This window comes from Dichomitus squalens, assembly GCF_000275845.1.
Source record: "Dichomitus squalens LYAD-421 SS1 unplaced genomic scaffold DICSQscaffold_28, whole genome shotgun sequence".
Taxonomy (NCBI): Eukaryota; Fungi; Basidiomycota; class Agaricomycetes; order Polyporales; family Polyporaceae; genus Dichomitus; species Dichomitus squalens.
Genome location: NW_006766910.1, coordinates 118,727 through 145,448, shown reverse-complemented (window position 1 = coordinate 145,448; position 26,722 = coordinate 118,727). Strand labels below are relative to the sequence as shown.

Genomic DNA, 26,722 nt, shown 5'->3' with positions numbered 1-26,722 from the left:
TCTACTGCAGGACGCGGCGCATGGTGGACACCTTACGATCTGCGTTCACGTTTGGGATGCCATCTGCGGCGGCCAAGCACTCACATGCCAGATATCCAGAGGTCTTTTCGTTCATGAGGTCCAAAATGTCTCCGCCTTCTTACCGCAGCTCCGTGCGACCCCTGCTTTCCACTCCCCCCCGAGCTGCTCTGCGGCAATCTCTTGGACATATACATGGCTCCAAGTCGTCGTTCGACTTCGTCCGCGCGTAGCGGAAAATCCACAAAACGTATCTGCAAAGTGAGAGGGGGTAAGACCCATGCTACTCCCACTGCGGGGATACTGCCCAAAGAAGCCTACGCTATGCTGCGAAGTGCGTCGATAGCCAAGTTGGCCTAAGCTCCGTCTACGTTCATCAGTCTCACCAAGAGATGTCTTTCAGCTTACTCAGAGGCAGAAACGCTATACCCCAACAAAGACCAGCTCGTAGAGCTGCTCACCAAGATTCACCTTATTCCCGGTTGCGAAGGGTGTGAGACGTCCAGGATCCAGGCGTACTTCCGGGAGCGGCGCAGGACGGTGGCACGGGCTGCCCGTTTCAGATGCAGTGTGTACATTTGCGTGACTTGCGAGGGCCACACAGAGCGGGAGCTTACTATACCCAATTCAGATCAAGTTACGGAAGCCAGGAGGGTGGACGTCAACCCACCTTCCTGTAGATCCAGTCCCCTCACGTCCTTTTCCGAAGACGAAGATGAGATCGGATCATCTTCCATGGTCCCGACGGAGTCCGTCACGCCATCGGACTCCGGCCCCTCATTGGACAGCGTTCCAAGAACGTTCGGCGAGCTAGGGAGGTGGCTGGAGCAGCAGAATAGGCGCCTCAGTGCAATCATGGCGGTATGGTAGGGCGAGGCGAGGGCGAGAGCGACACGCTGAACGCTCAAACATGTGACAGTGTGTCCCTTGCCACAACATGCCACAGTCATCTCTCAAAAGATACGGCGCGATCTCACCTCTTCAGGCATCGTTCGCCGCCGCTATGCATCCCTGGTCTACCCACTGCTTGCTCAACGTGAGCTTCGCTACGCGGTCGTTGGCGTCTTCGTGTTACTTTCCGTAGTCTCTGCCTTAGGTCCGTTTTGAGCGTACTTCTGATCCGTGTTCGCCTTGGTATGTTATATAGACTAGGTATGTCATGTGCTACAGTAGTCTCGTGCGGAGGTTGCGTAATTCAGAGCCGAATGTTTACCCAGCCTTGCTTGCAGGCGTTCCCTCCAACCTGTCTCACTTCGTCTCACCGATCTTTGTATGACCACTTCCATGCACGTTCTCAATAGATCTCTCGCGCCCTCAATTTTCAGATGCGGGCCAAGGCGGCACCTGCGAGCGAGTCCTAGACTGACTCCACCCCCACTAGGACACGCTTCACCCCCTTGGTAGTCTCTGTTCCTCACATCAGGGGGCAGTGGTGCGAGTACCTTCTACAGCAGGGTGGTTGGGAATACCAGGCTCCGACTCACCGGTGGGGCCGGGATGGTGGTTGATGCTCGGAAGGGACAGTAGATGAGTTATAACACGGCAGGGATTCGGATGTTTTTGACTGGAGGAAAGTCTCTGAAAAGGCGAGGCGCGAGGTAAACGATTGTAAACAAGTGGCGTTTCTGAACAAAAATCTTGTTCAACCAATGCGCGGTTGCCTTTTGCGTCTGCATTTCAGTCAGTTTTCGTAGAGACTACAACGGCGGTTTTAACCTGAAGGGCAATCTGGCCTTGACGGTTTTAAACCTACCTACCGCATGCAGAAAGAGAGCAGCCGAGCAACGCGCGGGCGCGGGCGGCGAGGTCGAGGGTCCTGCCCATGACGGCCGGAAGAGGGGAGAAACCAAAGCAACGAGTACGTAGTATGCAAGCATATAGCATGCCTTAAGGCGAGCGGGTCTGTGGCGGGACGTAGGGAGGCGGCAGTGGGAGGCGGCAGTCACGTAGGACAAGACGGGAGGCGGATATCAACAGAGAAACGGCGCTGATGGTAAGCGCGTAGGTACCATGAGGAGCGCATCAAATTCTGATGCGCTGTTGGCGCGATATCGTCCCTGGGGAGAGCAGGACGGCGGGAGGCGGGCAGAGCGCAGGAAGGAGGAGAGGGGTTCTACAGGCAAGGAGAGCGCAAACTAGCTCACAGAACAGCCGTACACGGCGGGAAGAGGGAGGGAAAGGAACCCGAGCGGTACGACGCTGGCAATGGAAGAGCCACCCCGGATGTGTGCACAGACAACTCTGGAAAAGCACGGTTGTCATCCCGTGGAGGGGAAAAGGGAGGTTTTAAACCATCATGGCCCGATCCTCCTTCGGGTTATAACCGCCGTTGTAGGTTACTCCACGGTCGAAAAGCTGCAGTGGTCAGGTTGCTTTAATACTGGAAACAATGGAAGGGCCGATGAACGAGCTGGCGTGGACCTCAGGAGCAGCGTGCCATTGTCCGGAGTGCTTTCATCAATGATTCCCAGGAAGAGTTAGTGATGAGCGATACTGGGGTTCATAGAACCTGCCCCATCCGCAAATTGCGCTGGGTCGACCATGTTTTGAGAACAGTTACGGGACGGAAGATCGTCGCTCCCTCTATGCTACTTCCATGCTGTAGTCGGTACGATATGGCTGATATGATTAAAAGTAACTCGCATACCAAGCAGTACACATTGGATGTGGGGATCTGTAGTATCCCGAAATGGTCGTGGTTACGAAGTGCGGGACTCGCCGTGTACAACGCTGGCGGGTGGCCTTCCTCAACAAAGCCCTATTGGACTCTATGGCGGGCTGCTGAGTCTCGCTACCATTTTCATCGACTTCTCTCTCCAATCAAAACCATTCGAATTCCTCACGCGCAGTCGTTGACTCAGTGGCATGTGGATTGCCACCAAGATAACCATCGATCAGAGATTCAATGTGACTAGCGCTTTGCCTTTGGGACTCTGTGATCATGGCGGTACTGCCGTGGTACGCTTAGCCAGTACGGACGGAACCAGCCAAAGGCCGCAGGAGTCATGGCTCTGCACAAGATCAATTTGGACAATGACGGCGGTGCTTGATGGGTAAAACGCAGTCTCTTTCTTTGTCTGTATTTCGTGGATATCTAGGATTGCTTCACGGCCGTTGCATGGACCGTGCCAGAGTTCACTATCACGATCACGGATCAGAGGATATGGGCGCCTGCCACAGTGTTCGTTCGAATTTGGCGCCCATATAAGTTGTTCTGCAACCACCAGCGTGGTGAGACACAATCACCAAGTCCCAATTCCTCGCCAATTCTGGTATGTTTGACTCTTGGTCCCTTTGTTTATATGTATGTGACTCATGACAATGCGTGCACATCGTTGCCTGGCCGCAGCTGAGGTCATTGCCAGACCCAAGTTCAGGCTTCAGCCCTCTTCTTATAAAAACGCGCACATCCTCACTCGAACGTTAGTATCTCTCCCATTCCCTCTCCACATTACTGCTGGATCTCACACCAATATGGAACCACAGGTCTTCCCCTCATCCTCTAAGGACAAACCTCACAGCAGTCCAGTCCAGTTCGCGCAGGACAAGCATCACGATTGGAACCGAGAGCCAGGCATTGTTCAACTACCTAACGCACCTTTCGATCGGCTCGAAATGGTTCGCGATTTGCACGGAAAGGTGGTGTGGCTTTCTTTGAAAGACTTCGTCAACAAGCTTCTTCCGATACCTCGACGCCTGCTCTTCAACAAATTCCCGCCCGAGCAGATGTCAAAGATCAACGCCGCCCTCGAAGGAGTAATTCAGAACTATAAACAGCGTGCCCAGGAGAACAAACGCCTTCCTGAGGATCAACTTGCTACTGACTTTGTAGGTGGCGTCGTTTCCTCCCGGCCGACCTTGTGCTGACTTTGTCCAGACGGATGTGATCAACAGAGATGTTCTTGCCCATTCCGCTGGAGACATCTCGAACATGGACCAACCTTCGGTTACCGTTCCCATCATCCCTGCCGACTCATCCACGCACCTCGCCAGTGGCGCAGACGAAGCCCTCGACTCCACCACACGATCCTCTCACCCGATCCAGCACACAGACACGATCGACACAGTCCCTCACTACGTCGTACGGCTCTCTCCCCACAAGTGGGACCTGAGCGATCCCGCTAGGAACAAGTCCGATGCAGCTCTCTTCAAGAAGGACGTCGAGCTCGAAGAAGGTCGGCCCAACTGGCAACATCAGCGGGCGTTCTTCGAGTTTAAGCAGGAGGGCACACAAAACGATCCTTTCGAAGACGCACAGAAGCGTGACGTGGAGGTGCTAGCGGACAAGAGACAGAAGGTACGGGGCCAGCTCATCTCCTACGCCGACCGCGTCTTCCTCTATCAACATCGTACTGCCGCCTTCTCTCTCTTTGTGATCGGAAAGGAGTTCCGTGTCATGCGCTGGGATCGGTCTGGTGTCTTTGTCAGCGAGAAGGTGGACTACCTCTTGCGCACGGACGCGTTGGTCGAAGTGCTCCTGGCGCTGATCGTCATGGACGACGAGGCTCAAGGCTTTGACACCTCGGCGACGCTGCTTCAGAAGGATTCCGACGATTATCGGTTGATGGACACCCTTGCGGACGTCAACATCTCCTTTCACCTTCCTGTGGTCAGCTCCGAAGAAGGTACCCCGCTCCCTAAGAATCTCGCCTCTGTCCCGTCTCAGCCGCTACCCACCAATACAAATACGGTCATGAACGATCCCAGTCCCGGTCTTGCTGCTCAAGCTGAGGACAGTGATTCGGAAGAAACGGTCACTCTGAAGATCCCTAATAGCGACTCATTCGTTTTCGACTACGTTCTCGACTACTTCCGCAAATCTGTCACAGACTGGCCCCGCTACAACCTCACCATCAACGACGAGGAGTTTCTTGTCGGCAAGCCGCTCTACCACACGCGCGGGCTCGTTGGTCGAGGCACCCGTGGTTACGTGGCATACCGCAAGCGGACGAGAACATTCGTGTTCCTCAAGGACGCTTGGCGGCCATTCTACGAGAATGTCGTTTCTGAAGGCGAGATTCTAGACAAGCTCAACAAGGACGGTGTCTGCAACATACCGACTCTCCTTACCGCTCAACTCTTCGACCACGAGACTCGCGTCTCGCGTTACTGTTATAAGGAAGACCTCAGAACAAACGAAGAGCGTAAGATGCAGGCCCACGAGGGCCCCTCGGACGGACCGCACGGAGTGAAGCGTACCCAGAGCGGGATGCAGGAAGAGCTGAAGTCCTATGTGCGACACTATGGCCATCACCGTCTCGCTCTCAAGGAGGTTTGCCTCCCGATAACGGCATTCCGGTCCAGCCGCCAGCTGGTCAGCGTAGTAGGGGATGCGGTTGAAGGTACGTTAGCACGTTATTCGGATCGCTCGGATGTCGCTAATGGCTCCAAACCAGCCCACTATGAGGCAACGACCAAATCAATGATGATACACCGCGACATCAGTAGCGGAAACATCCTCATTCTTCCGAAATTTGTCATACCAGACGACGGCGACGGGAATACTACACTACGGATACGTTGGCGTGGCATCCTTGCAGATTGGGAGTTGTCTAAGCCGCTACAGGACGTCGGTGCTCGACAACCCGAGAGAACGGTGCGCTTTCCTCTGAACTGTCGAGGAGCGATTCATTTATGGTTTTGACAGGGTACTTGGCGTTATATGTCAGTGGCGTCTCTCTTGGATGCCTTTCATATAGTCGGCACTGCGGACGAAATCGAGTCGTTCTTCAACGTTGTGCTGCATAACGCCATCCGCTACTGCTCCCACAACGTGGAGCTATACGTCTCCTCATTCATTGACAACTACTTCGTCCGGTTTGAGCAGCTACCCGACGGGACTATTCAGTGTCCAGGGGCCAAGGTCAACGCGATCAAAAACACCGGAGAAATCCGTGTTTCCAACAACACCAGAGTTGAATTCGGGGTGAATGGAAGGCCCAACAAGGCGCTGAACGATCTCATTACAACTTTGTTGAGATGGTTCAAGGCGCGGTATGACGTGGAGGAGTACGAGGACTCGCTTCGATCGCAGGAGACGTCGACTTCGGCGACGGATGCCGCCTCAGAGTCGAGACCCCCTCCCGCCCAACGTCAACGTGTCGATTCGAGTGCTTCCAAGACTGGCTCCCCCTTCCAGGGGACGACCTTCCGCGAGGATTCGGCCGTAAGCGGGCTCGTCAAACCTTCGACAGAAACATACAAACGGGCCGCCAGACTACACGATCACCATGCCGTTCGCGGCCTCTTCTGGGAGATCTTGCATTCCGAAGACGAAACTGATTGGCCGCAAGATGAGGTACTTCAAGACCACTTGAAAATTCTTCGTCCGCTCGAGCCGGTGCCCGAGGAGACGACCAATGGCTCCACATCGAGAGCCTCTGCCAACAGCGTGCCGAACCTCCAGCCCGTCTATTACAAGACGACAGCTAAGCGAGCGGCGACTGCGAGCGGAGTACCTAAGCCCTGGCGGGGTAAGTAGTGTCGAACTTGCTACAATTGAGAACCTCCGCACGGGAAGCTCTATTGTGCTCTGCTCTTGTGTAATCTCTCTGTTCTCATTCTCCATCGACTTCTTGTAATGAACATGGGATCCGGTGTAGCCCACGTCATGACATGTATCTAGCATCGTTCACGAACAATGTACGGACGTTCTCGATTGACCACAACCTTTTCGTCTGTCCGAACAGGTCCTTGTGCGAAGTTCTCATAATTTTGAGATAGCAGAATTTTCTATCTGGACAATGATCGATTCTTCTGGGGCAGGGCCTGGTAGCTTAGACAACGGTGGATCGCTTCCGCCTCCTCGGCGCTCAGGCTAATGTTTTCCAGCCCATGCCCCGATAATACTGTGTCGGGCTCTATGGCTGCACCACGAACACGTTCTAGCTTTGATGCGACCACAAGCCTGGCTATATTCATCCGGTGTGGGTCGGTCTGAGCGAGCAGATTGCCTTTAGAGAACAGGGACATCGCCATGCACAGCTTAAAGTTCAAAATCTGTACAGCACGAGGTATTGGTACATACATCGAACGTGGTAGACGCTTGGACGTCCGATACGACTCACGGCACATCGAGCTCGAGACTCGAGTAAACTTGAAGGCTCCAGCCAACCAACGTCGGCAATCTGCTGACGTCACTTGACCAAAACTAGCCACTACGTCCCGTCGGCGCTCGCAATACTTGTTCTTCTCAAATTCGACGCTGGCTGGCACACTCCCCGCACTGAAAGCGTAGCTGCTTCCCTCCTACGTTTAAAATCGGGCTCGTCTCTCTCAAATCCAAGACCTGTTCTTCACTGCTCGCCGTTCATGCGCATGTCGCACCTTATACGCTGGGCACAACCCCGAACTGCTGCATCTACCGCTTCAGGTCCTACGATCACAAGGTCTCCTAGGCTTCGCTTGCGCTCTTGGACGGTTCATAACGTACGTCGCCGAATGATCAACAGATTACTGCCTCACCCGAGCGGTCGGAGTGCCAAACATCGCTTTAAACCTCGATTCGTCCGCGGCCCTGGATCCCGCTGTCAAATGTTAAATTTCAACTGATGCTGCATGCATGTCTCTGTTTCTGCAGAAGTATGCACACGCGTTTCATAGTATGCAAACGTTAAATTGCTTGGCTATCCATGCAAACAGGGCAGAGAGCGTGCTCGTGAGATGGGGTCTCAATGAAGGCGAGCGGAGATTTCGCAGTGCTCGCTGATGAATTCTACCACCGGCGGTTCATCGAGCATTTTGTATGCGGTGCTAGTAGTTGGAGGCAGCGGAACACTGAGCAATTCATTGCCCATCGTATGTTGACGTTATTCAATCGACTATAGCCAACCGTCACTTCCAAGCTATGGTCGCGATACTAGTACCTCTCTCTCGATGTCCATCTGCCTGCTACTTCCTTGACCATCCGGAAATGTTTCCGCTGCCTTCATTGTACTCTCCTTGAGTCTAATTCTGGCTTTCAAATGACACCATGCTTGTACGTCACTCATTCTGCGTCGGTTGTGTTGTTCGTCTTGATGACAACGGGCTACTGCTCACCAGTCGTGTAGCTGCGAGATACATGGATCAATTCTAATGCCAGCAGCTATCGAAGCTCTAAAGGATACTCTGATAATACGGAATCGATGCTCGCTCCCAGCTTCGCTTCTCTCAAAGGCATACGTTGATTCGCGCGGCTCTCCACCATCTGCATTCAAACCGCACTCGGAGTGTGAATAAATCGATCAAAATTGCAAGCCGAAGGACGAGGCATACTTCAGACACTGCGTGAGGGCTACTCGAAAGTGAATAGGGTATGGTATTTGAGCAGGTGGCTCCTTTCCTATGATTGTACGTGTTTTTCTCTCACTTGCAGCCCGCTGATTTTTGCTATATGTACGCAGGCCGGCATCTATCTATCTCACATTCCGGATCACCCGTGAACCATTAATAGAGCTCATCCTGCGCTGATGCATTTCAGTTGTTTACTGAGAACCTGGCTCTCACCGTCTACCCCTTCCGAAACGCCCCAGTCACCGTCTTCCGCGATTTGGCGGCGTAGCTGTATAGAAACCGCTCCTCCGGCTATTCACGTCTACGAACCGCCACATGATTATGCTATCCGCCCAACTGTCTTGCGAACGCAGTCCCGTGCTCGTATGTACCGTTTTCCTATCTCTGCGAGCATCCTTGTGATCTGCGATGAGGCGACTGTCCTGCTTGGAGCTCCTGTATCCTTGTTCTGTCCACCCTGCAATTAATCTTCTTATGTATCCAACCCATTTCTAGCATGTATAGCATCCAGGATTCCTTAAGTGGACTTGAAAGATGCTAGATCGCTCAGCCTAAGGATTGCTAGCGCCTCACACATTGCACATCTTACGTCGTAGTCGCCCCCACATCTCAATTGCGGGCATGCACAGGACAGTCACGAACTGTAGGAAGTACGTATTCCCTGTTCCGCGCCTTTCCACGACATCGATGACCACGGATCATTGTGTTGACATCTGACATCCGTAGGCAGCTTCCTGTGACTACCGTCTGGTCACAGCCTTTAGATCCGCAGTTATGTCCCCAGTGTTTCAAGAAAATCCTTACGCGCAGCTGCCTGGACCACTACTCCATCAATCTACATTGACTGGCATCATATTCTACCTGCTGTTCTGATTAACCTATGATTTGTATTACGCCGCTGCTCTGCTGTCTCGCACCTGGCAATACAGGCCTGGTAAACTTCTCGTTTCACGCTTCGCTCATCTTGATACTACCACCTGTCCATCTGAACAGCATCGTGAGACTCGCATCTATTGTTGTATTGTAGTACCGCAGCCCCTCACCTCTCAACCCACCGGAGTAGCACAGCTGTCGGTGTTTCGAGATTTGATGCAATGCTCGGACTCGCACATGGCGTAACATGATCTGTTAGAAAGTTTACCGCCGCTGTGCTCAAACGCGCCACTGCCGAGAAGTCCTCCGATGTGTACTAGAGCAACAGGTGGCCAGAGTTGTACTATGGACGGCATTTGATACTATCTTCACATATGTATTTCTATTGGCTTTCTTAGCTCAGCCCGACTTAGCGCACTTGGAGCTTGCCTTGAAGTCAGCCGATACACCCTAGCACTTGACTAATCACTTGTACGCAAGCTCCATTGCTCGTCATCTCAGTTGAGGCTTAATCGCATATCATGATTTACGATCAATATTCCGATGTATCACTGCGCCATCTGACTGTTGCACTGGGGCGAAGTCTAATATGCACTGACTCGATCACACAAGACTGGATAAGTCACACAGATATCCCGAGCGGTTCCTCACGCATATAAACGGCTTTCCAGCCCATGACTGATTGTCAGTTGACCTCAACAGTCTTTCCTCTCATATGGCTTCCTCATCTACAGATGAAGTTGTCGCTTCCTATGCGATTGGGTGCGGACAAAATACTCTGAAGATGACATCAATGTCTTACTGTCTCTTACAGGTTATTCGAAAATTACTGCGATGTCACAGCACCCAGTACGTCCCAAAATCTTATGCATCAATTCCTCGTCTGATGTGGGCTTTTCTAGCTGTCGTTGTGTATGACTGGCTGCTTACATTCCCCCGAGAGGCACAGTTGATGCTCAGGGGACGTGCTCGACCTCTATCCGTGGCTTTGTACCTTGCAAACAGGTATATCAATCTCCTCGACGAAACAATGGGACTCCTTGGTTACAACACCTCGTTGTCTACCAAGGTACGTTTGTTGGCACACGAGTCGAGGGGTTACCAGTTGCTCAGAAATATGCTCTTAGAGGTGTAGTTTTGGGCATTCCTGTTTCATCTCAATAGCTGTGCTGACGTTCACAGCTGCACCGGTATAGCTTTTTCAAATCTTGTCCTTACCTATCTATCCTTGTTGCCGCCTGCCTGTAGGTGCCACTTCAACTTGATCACGTTCCCACGAAACATCTGTCCATCTGACACCTGCAGTGTTTACTGGTCTCAGGGCCTTTGCGCTCAGCTCGGACTGGAGGATTTCCTCCTTGATTTTGATCCTCTCATGCCTGCCCTTTGCAACGAACATGGTAAGTAGCTGTCTTCTTGGTTTGCCCCTAGGGTCACCCTATCCTATTCACCAGGTGACATTCGGCTACCATCTTAGTGGTCTTGAGGACCCGATCCTGGGATGCTTGGATGATATCGTTCAGCCCGAATCCCTTTTCCGAAAGTAGGTCACATGTCAAGTCAATGCTTTTGTCTGGCTGATAATCGATCCTTGTTAGAAGTGTGTAGTGCTGTCTCTCGGATTAACCTCGGTAGCCTAATCTCATCTCTCAACAGTCGGCAACATCAATAGGACATGCACTATTGCTGCCGATACACTACTCATCGTACTCACTTGGCGGTCTCTACGTGTGCAAACTATTGGACAGGCCGCAGGCGCAATATCCGAGAAGGGTCTTGTGGGAGTGATGCTACGAGATGGTGAATTCATCCCCTATATGTCCTTGAATCCGAGGCTGATGTGGTATGCTTAGGGATGCTTTACTTCGGGTGGGTTATCTGTGAGAGCTACTCAGGAATATATCTGACAGTCGCACATCTCAGTATTCTTCTTGTTCTCAATATCGCCCAGCTCCTTGTGGAGGAACTCTCGGTTGGAATTCATCATCCCTTGCGGATTGAACTATACTCAATGTGCGTGACAGTTCTTCGATACCCTAGGAGATATTGTGGCGGTATTCAGTGCCCCGTAAGTCTGAGTGCATGGTTTCATAAGGGGGGTCAAACACTCACGCGACAATCACAATCTCTGAGCAGACTGTCCTCCATTCTTGTATCACATTTTATGCTCGACCTCCAAGAAGCCTACCAAAGGAAGGTCGTCGGCTTGGCTTCCAATGATCCGCTCCACACTTCGCACACTATGAGCGTCCCTTCTTTGAACTTCGCAAATGCACTCGGTTCGATCGCCACCCACATAGACCAGCCGAAATCTGACCTCCAAAACCCCGGATGGGAGGACTATGAGGTTGAAGAACCAAACAGCTTCTCGCCGAATGCTCAAGATACGTTTGATGCCGAGAATGCCGAGGCAGTACAGAAGCATACAGTAACTGCTACAGAGATTCAGCAAATCAGTGAAGGCGGGGCGGCTGCTGAAGTGTGAAACCTTGAAAGACTATACTCAGGTCAGTACGTTGACCGTGTCCGATTGATTCGGCTCAAATATTGCATGATTGGCTGATATTCGACTCGCACTAGGTACTCGTGCACACCAATGGTGCTCTCGTCATCATGTTAGTTGTGACATCTCCCCCTCCCAGGTTCTAGACCCTTAGATACTCTCTCTGTATGACGTAGCTTCTAGACTTGTCTCTATTCAAAGACAGCTCTGCGGGTGTCCCCTCTCTGATATGTCCTGTAGTCTGCTGGACTGCGTCCTGTTCGCACGCACTTGAGTCCGATCTGCCTTTTATTGGTGCTGCTTTCTTGTGGTAGTTGCGAAAGGGATAGTCTACTCCAGCATGGGTCAGAAAATACTCACTAACTCAATAGCACAATGTCGGGTGTGGTGAACGAGACTGCAGGCACGCCCATACTCAGTAAACGTAGGTTCTCTGTCTTGCACGGGCCGCCCTTTGCCCACGATGCTTGTCGGTCGACGCGATGCCCGTGAACACGTCGATCTTGCTCATGGATAGTACATTGGCCTACCGGCATCCATAATCATCTAAGGCGCGGCGATACATGATCTGATAGACCGCACGGGTTCTCCCTCGACTACGTGGCCAACAGCGTCGCAGAGGTATGCGCCGCGTAGTGCCGAGCTACATACGCATCGGCAGGAATGGTGAGGAGAGCGCGGTTGACGTCCACCTCTGAATATGATGGACGCTGAAATTCCAACTTGTGTGGGCAGGCGAACCGTTGTCCAGAGTTCGTGGAGTCTCAGGGCAGCTTACCCTCTTGAGCAGGGATGTGGAGAGCCGAGTGCCTGGCGAACGCCATGTCTTCCTTGACAGGAGTCTGTGTTGTCGCATTCCCCACACCGGGGATTGATTGTACAGCTGGGCGACCTCAGCGCAGTGCTTCTTGACTTACAATCAAGATAGGATTCTTTGGGTCGGGGGTTCCTTCGAGTTTCAGAGACCTGAACGCCCAACCGGACACTACTTAGAGACCTGTCAATTTGTTTTACTAATGCATGCTCTCGATCATAGTTGTCTATAGGGCCGCTCAATTCTTGAGGACGCAGGACGCAGGACGCGTTCAGAGGCCATTGATGGAGGTGATGGGCTAAGAGAGACTAGCCGACAAGCTCGCCTTCGAAACCCCTCGAGCGACGATAACACTCCTCCCCCCTCACAAAGTGCCTCAAGGGTAGTGTCAATCGACGTGGAAGGCTTTCGTCTTCAACATACTCGCGATTCATATTTTTATGTGAGGTTTGGGACACGACAGACCTCTTGGAAAACAACGGGCACGAGAAATGAGGTTGGTATCTTGCCGTATGCGGCAGGTTCAGCTAGCCCATCACATCCATCAAACGAGCTCTGAGTGCGTCCTGCGTCCTGCGTCCTCAAGAATTGAGCGGCCCTTATGGCGATCAATGTGCAGTTTATGAATTGATCGCATCGCGGTGCAACATTACGTCGTGGAGACAGGACCACGAATAGACGTCCACGCTAAGGCTGGGAATAACCGCTGCCATGCCGATCACCCCAGCGTGCATCGAGCGCGAGAGAGTGATTGAAGCGTAGAAGTAGCAGGAATGTGCTCAAGAGCGAGTTGCATGATGCTATGTGAGAACAGGCAGCACTCGCCGACCAGCCGCCGTTATATTAGAGTTTTAATTAATTTATTACCTGACGCCAAATCACTCGATGATGCGTGATTCTACACGAAAGCAACTGTCAGCACTGCAAGTCACAGGTAATACGCCAGTCAAATTCTAGCAGGACTTACATAGATCTCCACATATATACTCGAATGAATCCGGCATCTGCAATTATACACACCCTTGTCCCGAGCGAGCGTAGTGTTCCACCTGTCTATCCCACCTTATCGACGCCCGCATCACGCCCGGTGTTTGGCCAACCGCACGCAGCACCGTTTCGCGCGCAACTCATTCGCGCACTCCTAAGATCTGCGTATATCCGCAGTGGACCTCGTAACCGTCCAAGTGCGTCCACTTCTCACCAGGAGGCTGTCAAGAGGGCGCCGGAAGACAATGTTGCCGCAGACGCAGACAACGGTCGAACGCAAAAACGAGGACCTATGGGGACAAGCCGTACACAGGCGTTGGCGGGTAGCTCAAGCCATCCGAGCCCTTGTTCGTAGTGAAGGAAGCATTCCATGCCATTGACAGGACTGAGGTTTGGCATCCCTGACGAGCAATGAAAGTCAGCGCGAGGTCGTCTCAAGGTGTCGCAGAAGAAAATGCCGCCCGCGGTGACGCGTCGCACGCACACGGTGCATGTGCAGTGTCGACTGGACTTCGTGGGCAGCGTCACGCACAGAAGCAAGACGATGCTAGACTCGAAAATCTAGAGCCTACGACTCGCTATTCTGCACGATGACGCCGCGCGCAGTACGCGCTACAAATGGGGAGAAAGGGGAGTAAAAGGAGTCACTCACTGCGTCCCGTCCGACCACCAGTGCAGCTGTAGCAGACGACCGCGTCCAGCAGCCGGTCAGCGGTCCTCGCATGCGCCAGTCCCACTCTAAATTGGCAGCACCTAGAGATGAAGGAGTCGCCTAAGAGACGCAAGCAGGGCATACGCGGAGAAATCGCCCGCTGCGACCCCGTCTGTCCCTATCGCGCTGTACCGTAGACAATGCTACACACCTGCAGCTATGCTCATGTCGATGCCTGCTTGATGGGGTTCTTGGATACCAAGCCCATGAGGGCGCGCGCGTCCCGAATGGTCGCGATGGCGATCTACACATCTGGGGCCTGGGCGTGCGTTGTCTTCGGGGACCAAGATTGAGGGTAACCTTGAAGCTTATCGCAGAAGGGACAGAGAACAGGGTAGCAAGAAGGTGTCGAGCAGCATGTGAGGCCATGAAGTTCACGGATGCAAGTGTCGGACGGCGTGGACGGTGGGACCTCGTGGGACGCGATGAGCTCGAGGTTGCGACAGGCGCGCGTCTTCAAGCATCTCGCTCAGCACTCCCACCTCTGTCCCGTATCCCGCAAACTGAGGCAACAACATACACTCGAGGTCAATGACATGATACGGAGTGCGTGATCTGCGTCGGATACTACCACTCACCCTTACGCAGCTCTCCAGAGAGACAGTTCCGGCTCATGTAGGTTATCTAGGCGACTTCGAGACATGTATCCGGCTCATGCATGCGCTTCCCCTGGTATGTTGCATATTCGTGTTTGTAATTTTTTCGCTGGCCTGGCCAACGAGCGTGCCGTACAGCAGTAGGTGAACTCTCCGCGCCTTCATGACAGCAAAATGCTGTTGCGGGTTTCCAGCGAGGTACGTGTCTCGACACACTCATCATTGAGTACGGGCAGGTCCAAGGCTTCATAGCCATTCAATGTCTCATAATTCATCTGGGGTTGGCCAAGTACTCACATGTCAGACATCTAGAGGTCTGTTCATTGGTTATGTCCAAGAAGTCAACCCAATACCACTGCTGGGTGCAGCTCCTACTATCTACTTCCCTCCAAGGTACCCTTTACTCTATCGGACATGGCCTGAAGTCATCATTGCGCCTCATTCGCGCTTAGCAGGAAGTCAGCCACGCGCGTGTACAACGCGACTGTACTGGGGTAATGTCCATGGCGCTTCCACCGCCGGGATACTACCCAAAACAGCGTACGTCATGCTGCGAAGTGCATTAATAGGCCAGTATAAACTTTCAAGTCGTCGACATCTTCGATCTCAGTCTCACCAAGAAATGATCCATAGGCGATTTCCAGCAACGTACATGCTATGACCATGTAAGGCCAGCTCTTGGAGCTACCCACCAAGACTCGCTGCATACCCAGTTGCGAAGGGTGTGAGACTTGAGGAATTCAGGCGAATTGCTGGAAGCGGCAGAAGACGGAGCCGCGACTCGCTGCGCCTTACATGCTTGGTGTGTACGTATGCTTGGCTTGCGGGCACCACACGACGCAGAGGCTCACTTTGCGCGATCCAGATAAAGCAGCGGGCACTAGCGAAGTGGTCGTTAGCTCACTGTCCCCTACATCCCGCCCCTGCAGAGCATTCCTGCGAACCCGAAGCTGAGTTTTCATCGCCTCTCACGGCGACGACGGACTCCGTCATCTCATCGGGCTCCGATGTATCATTGGACAGCATCCCAAGAACGCTCGGCGAGCTAGGGAGGTGGCTTGAGGAGCAGAACATGCGCCTGGGTAGCGGTATGGTAGCGCTAGTGTGACACGCGAATTGCGCACTCAGCCCTGTGCCATCTTGCTTGTTCATCGCTTACCTCTGAAGCATCGCGTGTCGTCGCGTGTCTCTGTTACACATCACTCGCGCGGCATGCACCACCCCACCCGGTCTGTAGCATCTTCATGTGACGCCTCCTACTCGCAGCCTTTAATCTATACTCTGATCTGTATCGTTCGAGCATAATCGAGACAGGGTTCGTCTAGGTAAGTTGTGGCTCTCGGGTCGGGCACGTCCCTCGGACATTCGCCACCGTGAGGTGATGCGGCCCGGCTCGGTCCTGGACGCTCCGCGGTACTGATGCAATGTGGCGCTTTCCCGCCTCGACTCGCAGAGACACTGCTGGATGGCCAAATGTCAGATGTCGGTGTGACAACGCCTCGCATCCTCGTAAATCATGCCGAACATTGATAGTGAATGGCGCGTAGTTTGCCACTGGGAGGATGTGCCGCATCCCCGCCACCTACTGACGAGACCAGCCACTGACCAAAGGACATGGGCGTTTCCGACCTGTTCGATCGAACTTGGCGCCCATACCAGTTGTTCTCCAACCACCAAGATCGTGAGATACATTCACGAAGTCCCAAGTCAAATCGCGCACATCCTCTCTCGAGCGTTATTGACTCTTGTACGTCCTTTCTCAACAACTGCTGCTAAAGGTGCAGTTATATACTGAAGGTTCTTTTTTCTCTCCCAGAGACGGATCCTTTCGATTGCAGCAGGCGAGAGCTAGGGGTTTCAAAACACCGAACGCGACAGCGATCAAGTATGGATCGCGATCTGTGCGGGAATGCGGTGAGATTATCGCTATTGGGCTTCCTCGACAAGCTTCTTCCGATACCTCGACGCGTGCTCTCCGATAGATTTCCGCCTGTGCAGATGTCAAAGATCAGCATCGCCCTCGAAGACGTCTTCCAGAACTACAAGCAGCGTGCCGAGGTCAGCAACCGCATCCCTGAGGATCAACTTGCCTCAGACTTCGTGAGTGGCGCAAGTTCTCTGAAGCTGACCCTGTGCTGACGTTGTCCGAGGCGAATGTGATCAATGCAAACGTTCTTGGTCATTGTTCATGGGGCATGGAGCACCCGAACACCACTCTCATTGTTCCGATCGACTCCAACTCCGCTGCGCCGTCCTCTCAACAGACTCCGCGGCAGACGGGGATGGTCGACGAAGTCCATCGCTATGTCATACGACTTTCTCCTCACAGCCACGATCTGGGCGACGCTGAAAGGGACAGTGCCAATGCCGCTCTCTTTAGGAAGGATCTCGAGCTCGAAGAAGGTCGGCCAAACTGGGAGTATCAACAGGTGTTCTTCCACTTCAAGCAGGAGGACTCTCAGAACGACCCCTTCGACGAGGCACAGGAGGGAGAAGAGGAGGCCCTAGAAGAGAGAAAGAAGGTGTGGGGCCAGCTCATCGCCTACGCTGATCAGCTCTTCCTCTACCAACATCGCACCGCCGCCTTCTCTCTGCTCGTGATCGGAAGGGAATTCCGTGTCATGCGCTGGGACCGATCTGGTGTCTTCGTCAGCGAGAAGGTGAACTACCTCTTACGCACGGACGCGTTGGTCGAAGTGCTCCTAGCGCTCACCGTCATAGACGACGAGGCTCAAGGCTTTGACACCTCGGCGACGCTGCTTCAGAAGGATTCCGACGATTATCGGTTGATGGACACCCTTGCGGACGTCAACATCCCCTTCCATCTTCCTGTGGTCGGCTACGAAGAAGGTACCCCGCTCCCTAAGGCACTCTCCCCTATACTGCCTCAGCCGCCGTCCATCGATACGAACACGGTGAACGGTCACAGTCCCGGTCTCGTCGCTGAAGCTAGGGACACACAGGTCACTTTTCAGGTCCCGAGCGATGACTCTTTCGTCTTCGAGTACGTTCTCGACTACTTCTGCCAATCAGTCACAGACTAGCCCCGATACAATCTCACTGTCGACGACGAGGAATTTCTTGTTTGCGAGCCGCTCTACCACACGCGCGGACTCATCGGTCGAGGCACCCGTGGTTACGTGGCATACCGCAAGTGGACGAGAACATTCGTATTTCTCAAAGACTCCTGGCGGTCAATTTATGAGAACGTCGCTTCTGAACGCGAGATCCTGGGTAAGCTCAATACGGACGGCGTCAGGAATATACCTAGTCTCGTTCGCGCTCATCTTTTTCGTCGCCACGAGACCCGTTTATCCCATTATCGGGTGAACGAGGTCTTGGGAACGAAGGAGGAGCGTAAGGTGGATGTCGTTCAGGATCATTCGAACGAGCCTCACCGGGTGAAGCGTACCTACAGTGAGATGCAGGAAGAGCCGACGCCCTATGTGCCACATTATGGGCATCATCGCCTCGTGCTCAAGGAAGTCTGCCTTCCGATAACTGCGTTTCGGTCCAGCCGTCAGCTAGTTAGCATCATTGGGGATAGCATCGAAGGTGCGTGCATTGCGCCTTAGAACGTCTCACTGACTCACGAGATCAGCCCACTATGACGTGACGGTCAAGTCCAAGATACTCCATTGCGACATCAGCAGCGGGAACATCCTAATCCTTCCCACATTCGTTCTTCAGCAGGAGGGCGACATGACCTTGCGCGTGACTTGGCGAGGCATCCTGGCGGACTGGGAGCTCTCGAAACCCATCTCACGAGGAGAAGAGGTCAATCAGGCTCTGCGACCGAAGAGAACTGTACGTCCATATTGATGATACCACGAATAACTCCTGCTTACCAATAGGATAGGGCACGTGGAGGTACATGTCTGTCGCTTCTCTCATGGATGCCCTCCACATCGTACAGACCGCCGACGAGATCGAGTCCTTCTTCAATGTCCTCCTCTACAACGTTATCCGTTACTGTCCGCACAACATGGAGTTGTACGTGCCGGACTTCATTAACAGGTACTTCGTCGATTTCAGGCGACTGCCCACAGGCACTTTTGAATGTCCCGAGACGAAAGTCTACATCATCACCAGCGACGGGGCTCTCAAGTTCGGCAACCGAATCATCACATTTGGTCGTGCTTCGGATGAACCCAACGAAGCACTGAACACTCTCATTCTCGAGTTACTGGACTGGTTCAAGGCGCGGTACGAAGTCAAGGCCTATGACCGCTCGCTTCGATCCGGTAACTCGTCCGCTCCCTCTGATCCCAGCGATCGTCCTGCTCGCCGTCGGCGTATCAAGGCGGAGGCCTCAAGTACAGGTCCTGCGAAGTCTGGCAAGGTTTTCGGGAAGAAGACTGCACGAAGAGTTTCGAAACCTTCGGCGGAGACTTACGAGCTCGCTTCCAACTTGAAGGATCATACTTCTGTTCGGGACCTCTTTTGGCAGGCAAAGAGCTGGGACTGGCTCGAGAACGAGGTGCTGCAGGATCACCTGGACGTCCTCGGTCCGCTCCCGCCTGTGCCAGAGGAGTCCTAAGACGGTATCGACGGCTCGGTGAAGAGCGTACTTGTAATTTCCGCTCGTATATTCTAGGACGGCCCACAGGCGGGCAGTGACCGCAAGCGGATGGCTGCCAGTTGCCTCTCGACGCAAGAAACTACCGGCCTCGCAGGAGCACAAAGCTAACGAACGTCCTCGATTCTCGGCACACGTCAGACTGCTCTAGGCTGTCTGGGGCTGTATTTTTTCCAATCCTATCCCGTAGTTTCGTAATGAAGGAAAAATAGTACATCAGTCTCAATGTGATATCATGCAGCCGTGAATGCCGGATATCGCTGTGCGGAGATGGTAATTGAGGGCAAGTAGACCCTGAATTGGTGTGTTTCATATAAGCAACCCTAGTGTATCTGCTGACGTCACGGCATCAAATTCGTCTACCTACATAGCCCACTGATCCACGACCCCTGCTCCGCAGCCACTGGATGCTCCTCATACTGATCGTCGTGCCATCTGGTATGCATTCCGAGCAGTTTCCGCACCTTTGAGTCTCACAACTTTTACAGTCGCTTCGCCTACCGAAAGCCCACAACTGCTGATTTCCCGCACTGTCACTGTCAGGCACCGAGGAGGATCCAGGAGCTCTTCGCGAAGCTGATTGCACTACCTGAATCCTGATTAAATCCGTTGATATGTCACCACCTTGTGCGAATCTCCCTGGGATACGAGCGCACCTAGTTCTCACGTCCTCCCTTCTTCGTCGACTCTCAAAGTCTATGTGGACGGCGAATGTAGCGTCCTCTGTGCAGACCCTCGCTTCCTTGCGCACACCTTCGCTCTCATGTAGAGCCACGTCCACGAACTCGATCCCATAGGCAGTATGACTTTACTATGCCCTTACTGCTGTCGCGATACATCACCTCACATTTCATGGCGGAATATCCTCTAAGCGTCAGTTCCTAGATTCCGTACCACATTTAGTACAGCGTATCTCAGTTCAGGCCTAGGATCTCACGTCTTGTAACGCCGCACATCTATCTCATCCTCAAATTTGCCATACTTTTTCTACCTCTCTATGATACACAGGTGTCGATGCTTTGAGGCTTGGGAAATTTCACGTAGCCCTTCTCGATCCGTTCCCATACCGCTAAGAGGCGCAGTCGCTGAGCAGCGCTCGAACGTTCGGTGGTCTATATAAAGCCCACACGATTAGTACTAGGTCTATATACACTTACGAGACCCTGAATAAAGGTGACGAAGAGGTACGTGTATCAGGCATCTGTGTAACCCTGATCTCCGGCATGAGACCGCAGCTGCAACGACCTTGGCACTGCGACTGACCTTGCTTGTCGGTCCATTTGAGCGGAATCCTCTGTCGCTTGATTTAACTATCACCGTCGGTGCGAAAACGCTGAATTTTGCTTATAGTCACCTTCCAGTCAATATGCAGTGATCACTGGTCAATATTCGAGAGGCTTGTATTTGAGCTTCGAGGAGACCCTGAACGGAAGAAGTGACGTGTGGGAAAGGTGAGCGCTGCATTGCCATCCGCAGACGGTATCGAGTCCATTGCTTCTTCGAATCGGATGTCATACCGAGGAATGTCATCAAGCTCCATCCCTTAGGAGTTCTACTGGCATGCGGTCTGTGAAGGTTGTCTTCGGCTTACCCATGCTATTTTGGCTAGTGGGCGTTGAGCGGGCATCTGTCTCACCTTCACCAGGCTACATAAAGAGGCGTTCATGAGGCCCGGCTTAACTGAGGACGCAGGATTCCATCTCTGAGCCATGAGTCTCTCAAATGAAGCGCTGAGTGTCGCGATCCTAGAGACAAAGTGAGTAGTATTTCTTTCAGTTTTGTAGCCATATGACACAGCTCTGATCTCTGCAGTGTTGTCATGAATTTCATCATTGTGGCGACTGCAAGTTCGTGCGCGCAAGTCAATGTGAAGGACCGACCAATACTAATGAAAACATTAGCACTCGTCGGATACGACTATCTCACGACATTCCAGCAGGAACTGGCGCTTTTCTGGAGGAGTCGGCCCACTCTTTCCTCAATCCTCTTCTTTTTCAACCGATATCTGGCTATTGTTTACTACATTGGCATGGCTCCAATTCGGTTTTTCCCCTCAGTGACTGCAGTAAGTGAGACATACATGCCAGAGTTCTTTGATTGAATTCTATCTAGGAGTACGACTACGTCATTTCATTGCTGGCACTCGCTAACGCAAGGACGTACAATAGCTGCACGGTTGCACATTACTTTGAAGACATTCTCAGGAATCTAGGATACCTTCCGTTTGCGAGTGCGTAGTCATCGCCATGATTTCAGTCAGTACAAATGGGTTACTGACAACCTCTGAAGTTTTCTCAGCTTTACGGGCCTATGCGCTCAGCAATCAGAGCAGAGCTCTCAGTGTGATCATATTCATTTTGGGGTCCGTTCCTTTGATTCTCAACTATTATGTACTTCGATATCCCACCTTGATTCAACCAAACGCTCACCGGCTTTGCAGGGAGACCTTCATCACGTCACGACTAGATTCGACCCCATCCTAGGCTGTACCACAGATGTCAATGTCGCGACGCACACAAGCAATTTGTGAGTACAGAACGCACTATTTTGTGGGTCCAGACGCTTACGCACATGCAGGGGTATGTGGGAATGGCTCTTCCGAAGAGCTTGTCGTTGACACCTCACAGGCACCGCTGCTATAGCTACATGTCTCATTCTCTCTGATACATGTGTTGCTTGTCTTACCTGGCGTGCAACCTATAAATCGCATGGTTCACAGAGCGGGTTGCCCTCCCTTCTCAGCGTGATGTATAGGAACGGTGCGTGCGTTGTCCTTTTTGTTATCAACTCTCCTAATCGGTTCCTAGGAACCATGTATTTCTTGTGAGCTCCCTATTACCGAGGAGGTTTGGTCCGGACGTTGCTGAGCGAACACAAAGCATTCTGTCATTCCTGAACGCTCTCCACTTGACATTCTCCTTTGTGGTGGGCTTGATTCCATCTCCCATTCCCCACCAGATGTCCCTGACACAGCTCATAGAATACACCAGTACGTCCGATTGGTACTGGGACAACATATATCACGAGATTTTCCGAGCCGTGAGTCAATTTGACTGGCCAGCTACCTTTCGCTCACAACTCTCAAGGATTACGAGCGTCATGGTGTCGCACTTTCTCATCGACCTGCATGAGGTCAACCTAAGGATGACCCACCAGATGTCTTTCTTATCGCTGGACGTCATGAGCAGACTGGATACTCCACAGTCTATTGTATTTCGGGCTCCATCTGGTAGCGATTCGAGCGATGCTTCTACGGAGGACTACGGAGAGGATTCAGTGAGCCTCAGGGATGTATGATACTCGGCTTCTACCTTCAGTGCACCAATCGGATTCTACTGTGTATTCTTCGGTGCAGTCCGGATGTGGCCCGGGAACATCATGAAGCTATGGACACGGTCCTGCACATTTGCGAGATTTTTTAGAGTACAATCCCAACGCAGAGTCTTTGATATAGGACCTCGATGCGCTTTCTAGGGCATGGGAACCGAGAAGATAAGCATGTGCGGATGTGCAGAATACCGTGACATTGCAATGGCATGACAGTCCTCGCAGTACTGCTATCGTAAGCTAGGGTTAAGATGATCGACGAACGGCGGGAAACCCGCCGGGCGTACTCCTGACCGCAGCAAGAAGCGAGTTCCAGGGGCGCAACCGTACCCATTGGGCGGCAGGTTTATAACCCGTACCTTTGCCTTCAATGGCCCAGGGTGGACGGGCATTCGCAACGCATAGGTACTGAGCCCCCTACCTAGCACTTCACCATTCGTATAGCCCAACCCCCTCTCCCCTCCCGCTCATCGTCCAGGCCTTCCCCTTGCACCTTTCCTCACTGAGTCTCCCTCCTTTCCCCCTAGCTTGCACGAGCCTTCAGCTCACTGTTGTACAAGTCGATATCCCTGCCTTCCCCATGTAGACAGTCAGAGTCTTGGTCCTCGAATCTCCTTTAATGAAAGCAATAAACTCATCTGACCTTGATGTTCACGCATGCGCTTCCCGAGGGCTTGTCATTGGACATGGGTGACTGACTCGTCCGCTGCAAGGCTCCAGCAGATATAGGCGCCCGAAGCTCGGGCGAATCGGCATCACCATTTGCTGACGTCATTTCACCGAAGTGGGCTATCCGTCCTCGCCAGCGCAATAATTGATTCATCATTTGTCTCTTCCGCCCAACTGCCTACTGCACTTGTCAATGCATCTCGAACATCCCGAGTATCTGCAGCTGCTTTGCTTTTCCTGCTCCCTTAGGTAGTGCCCGAACTTGGACATGGACGACTCATTCTGGGGGACCGATATTGTATCGTTCGTCTTGTAAACACTACTACCACTGTCCTCATGGTCGCGAGAAGACTGTATGCCCTATGAACTGTCCCAACAACTTCTCAGTCCACAGGATTCTGGCGCGAGGATGAAACGCGCTCCCAATGCGCCCCGCGAAGGAAGCGTGTACAGCCCAATCGGTTGTCACCATCAGCGCATGAGCCGTGCACCAAGCGTGAGTTGCTACAACCCGTTGGACAAGACAGAGTAATCAGACTGCAGAGGCTACGGTATGTCCCTTACTTGGACGGCAATTGAGTAGGCTGTTTGCTTTCTCGGGCCGTGCGCAATCCACTAGTCGTGCGCTATGTTTAAATTGTTGCCCGCTCGCGCGCGATAGCCTAAGTCTTCCTCTGTTCCCACGAACAGCGCAGGTACACCTGATTGGAAGACGCTCCTGACGACCCCGGAAATCATCCATCGCTCAGCTTGAACACACTTCGGAACCCTGCCGATGCTTACTTTACCGAATCATCTTGCGACGTCGTCCTGCGCTTGTATGTATTCTTCCCGTCTACTTGGTTGTTACCCTATCTCCTCTACCGGCTAGAGACACTGTCTCGGATATAGGGCTATTGAGACGCAAAGATGGGCTCTTCATGATTGTCTGATACGTCCCTGTTCGTACAAGCCTCCTGAGCCCGCGTATCTATGCCCCCAAGATTGACTGCATCGAATACGCTGGCGGCGGCCCTCATCTTCAGTCAGTAGTCGATCTGATGGGTCCGTTTAGTTTGCCCAATACATCGTCGCTTGATTGGACCTGATTGACGCTGCTCGCTCAACCTCGAGCTCATCGTGCCTCAGTCACCACCGTCTGGCGGCAGCCTCGGCACGCCCAGAAATCTCATCAACTCCGGTAAGCCAAATCTTCTTGTGCGCCTCGCTGCCATGTTCACCGTCGTGGAACCCCATGCTGACATCTGCTATTTGACGTCCGTAAGGTAGCTTCTTGGGACTACCATCCGGTCAGAGCCTGAATAGCACCCTTCCGTCGTAGATCGAAAGACATCGGCGTCTGAACCCAACGTGGCGTTCGGTCGAACTTGGCGCCTATGCGGGCTGATCTCCAGTTCCAACTTCGTGAAACACACATCCACGAAGCCTAAATTGCACACAAACATTGGTATGCTTGATCTCGTTCTATTTGCCTAACCGTCTGTGACTCATGACGCCATGGTGAACACGCTGAGCTTTCTGCCGATAGAAAACGCACATCCTCTCTCATGTATTCCGTAACTGTCGCTCTCTTCCCCTTCTTATCCATGTTCTGCTCCAATACGACTATGAAACCACAGGTCCTTCTCCCATTCTCTGTAGCCGGATCCTATCTCCCTCACAACAGTCCTTCCCAATTCGCGCGGGGTCAGCGTCGCGATTGCAGTCGAAAGCCAGGAATCATTCGACCGCCTAACGCAGACGTCATACTCGTCATGGGTCGCGATGTGCACGGAAAGGTGACATGGCTGTCGCTATCCGACTTTGTCGACAAGCTCCTCCTAATACGCCTGCTCTCCGACAATTTCGCCTGCGTAGATGTCGAAGATCAATGTCGCCCTTAAAGACGGCCCTCAGAACTACAAGCAGCATGTCGAGGACAGCAACCGATTTCCCGGGAATCAACTTTCCGCCGACTTCGTAAGTGGCTCGGATGCTCTGAAGCCGGCTTTGTGCTGAACTTGTCCCAGGCTACTGTTTATAGCGACCACGGTCTTGACTACTTCGCATGGAGCGCAACGTGTGCGAATATCGCTCCTATCATTCCTGTCGATGCCATCTCCGCTTCACAGTCCTTCCAACAGATGTGGCAGACAGGGACGGCCCACAAAGTCCCGTGCTACGTCATACGGCCTTCTCCTCGCCGCTGAGACTCGAGAGACGATGGTAGGAACGTGTCCGACGCAGCGCTCTTCCGGAAGAACGCCGAGCTCGGCAAAGGTCTGCCCAACCGGCAACATCAGCGGGCGTTCTTCCAGTTCAAGCATGAGGGCACACACAACGACCCCTTCGACGACGCAGAAGAGGGAGAGGTGGAGGCCCTAGAAGAAAGGATCATGGTGTGGCCGGTGGAGATGTGCCGTACGTACTCTGCTCACAATATCAAGGTGTATCAGCGCAGAACTGGAGAGGAGGAAAGAGCGATAGTGTAGGTACATACAAGGACTCTCCGAAGGCACCATATAATTTCTTGTACCTGCTAATCGACAGACGGTCAGCTCAGCATGGAGCTTATTCGATCGAAGTACAAGAGGGTATCAAGACGACACATGAATGCTGTTAGATTCAGGTGCAGAAGAGCTACCGGTCTGTGACTTTGCTGGGCATGGTGAGTACCGCTGGCCCAGACTCGGACGTTGGGCCAGCACTCAGAGGCGCCGAAGGGCCGGGCCAATTATAGCCGACGTTAGTAGCTAAATCCGGCGACTTCGATCTTTCAGATTTCATCTGTCCTTCTCCTTCGATAGCAGGCTCACGCTTCGGTACTATTGGCATGTGCGAGTCCGAGCCAAGGAGGGGCTCCGATGCAATGCGTGCATACTAAGACTCCTTCGTGGATCGCCTCCCTGTCTGTTTCCTTGCAACTATCAACGTGGTCCTACGTTCGAAGCTCACAAGCACTGCTCTTTGGGCCACACCGTATCTGTTAAGCTGATGATAAGCTGGATCCGGCAGCTCTTCTTACAAGTGTTCGCATCTACTCGCTATTGACTCCGACCTATTGAATAGGTCACAGCCCTCCTAAGCACTGCCCGACGCTCGCTTGTATCATGTTGCTACTTGTCTACCCCGCATTCGGCCATCAATGTCAGTGGACTTCCTATATCCTCTGTCAGGCTTTACCGTTTCCTGGAGCTCAGTTGAAGCTGACCTCCAGCACACTACGTGTTACGCGTATCGTAGCCTCATAGCCCTCATGATGGGTCTAGAACTTTGCCAGATGTCGTTCATTCCGCCCCGCCTCTGATCGCTGTGTTACTGATCCGATCACTCGTTCACCTGACGAACTACACTGGCCCCTTCTTTTTTACAACGTGGCGGTATATTATGG

At 52.8% G+C, this 26,722-nt stretch overlaps 7 protein-coding genes across 7 annotated transcripts; 6 read left to right on the top strand and 1 right to left on the bottom strand.

The window, feature by feature from the left end:
* Positions 1-111: 111 nt before the first annotated feature.
* DICSQDRAFT_128290 (uncharacterized protein) lies at positions 112-1,007 on the bottom strand (the record flags this gene model as incomplete). The annotated part of the gene is made up of 4 exons (XM_007367745.1): positions 112-385; positions 490-634; positions 689-944; positions 996-1,007. The coding sequence occupies 4 exons, from the start codon at positions 1,005-1,007 to the stop codon at positions 112-114; spliced, it is 687 nt and encodes a 228-aa protein (XP_007367807.1).
* A 2,485-nt stretch (positions 1,008-3,492) lies between these two features.
* Positions 3,493-7,255, top strand: DICSQDRAFT_181939 (uncharacterized protein; the record flags this gene model as incomplete). The annotated part of the gene is made up of 5 exons (XM_007367744.1): positions 3,493-3,846; positions 3,896-5,360; positions 5,415-5,614; positions 5,666-6,491; positions 7,173-7,255. 5 exons carry the CDS (start codon positions 3,493-3,495, stop codon positions 7,253-7,255), a joined length of 2,928 nt encoding a protein of 975 aa, XP_007367806.1.
* A 2,625-nt stretch (positions 7,256-9,880) lies between these two features.
* Positions 9,881-11,801, top strand: DICSQDRAFT_181938 (uncharacterized protein; the record flags this gene model as incomplete). Its single annotated transcript, XM_007367743.1, has 12 exons — positions 9,881-9,927; positions 9,980-10,014; positions 10,068-10,234; positions 10,346-10,409; positions 10,471-10,565; positions 10,620-10,708; positions 10,820-10,965; positions 11,019-11,034; positions 11,089-11,137; positions 11,190-11,233; positions 11,302-11,672; positions 11,746-11,801. The coding sequence occupies 11 exons, from the start codon at positions 9,881-9,883 to the stop codon at positions 11,648-11,650; spliced, it is 1,101 nt and encodes a 366-aa protein (XP_007367805.1). The 3' UTR covers positions 11,651-11,672; positions 11,746-11,801.
* Positions 11,802-13,319: 1,518 nt separating this feature from the next.
* DICSQDRAFT_138550 (uncharacterized protein) lies at positions 13,320-14,546 on the top strand. The gene is made up of 3 exons (XM_007367742.1): positions 13,320-13,380; positions 13,450-13,870; positions 14,122-14,546. The coding sequence occupies exon 2, from the start codon at positions 13,474-13,476 to the stop codon at positions 13,822-13,824; it is 351 nt and encodes a 116-aa protein (XP_007367804.1). The 5' UTR covers positions 13,320-13,380; positions 13,450-13,473; the 3' UTR covers positions 13,825-13,870; positions 14,122-14,546.
* Positions 14,547-18,380: 3,834 nt separating this feature from the next.
* DICSQDRAFT_22180 (uncharacterized protein) lies at positions 18,381-18,747 on the top strand (the record flags this gene model as incomplete). Its single annotated transcript, XM_007367741.1, has 2 exons — positions 18,381-18,584; positions 18,637-18,747. Coding segments are annotated over 2 exons (315 nt in total), but the record flags the coding sequence as incomplete, so codon positions are not given.
* Positions 18,748-21,268: 2,521 nt separating this feature from the next.
* DICSQDRAFT_34614 (uncharacterized protein) lies at positions 21,269-21,740 on the top strand (the record flags this gene model as incomplete). Its single annotated transcript, XM_007367740.1, has 2 exons — positions 21,269-21,399; positions 21,569-21,740. Coding segments are annotated over 2 exons (303 nt in total), but the record flags the coding sequence as incomplete, so codon positions are not given.
* A 3,366-nt stretch (positions 21,741-25,106) lies between these two features.
* DICSQDRAFT_181937 (uncharacterized protein) lies at positions 25,107-25,879 on the top strand (the record flags this gene model as incomplete). The annotated part of the gene is made up of 4 exons (XM_007367739.1): positions 25,107-25,130; positions 25,210-25,311; positions 25,362-25,507; positions 25,562-25,879. The coding sequence occupies 4 exons, from the start codon at positions 25,107-25,109 to the stop codon at positions 25,821-25,823; spliced, it is 534 nt and encodes a 177-aa protein (XP_007367801.1). The 3' UTR covers positions 25,824-25,879.
* Between the last annotated feature and the right edge of the window lie 843 nt (positions 25,880-26,722).

What these genes read in the sequence shown, in the direction of transcription:
- DICSQDRAFT_138550 (XM_007367742.1), top strand. Translation starts at nt 13,474, where the DNA reads ATGAATCCGGCATCTGCAATTATACACACCCTTGTCCCGAGCGAGCGT.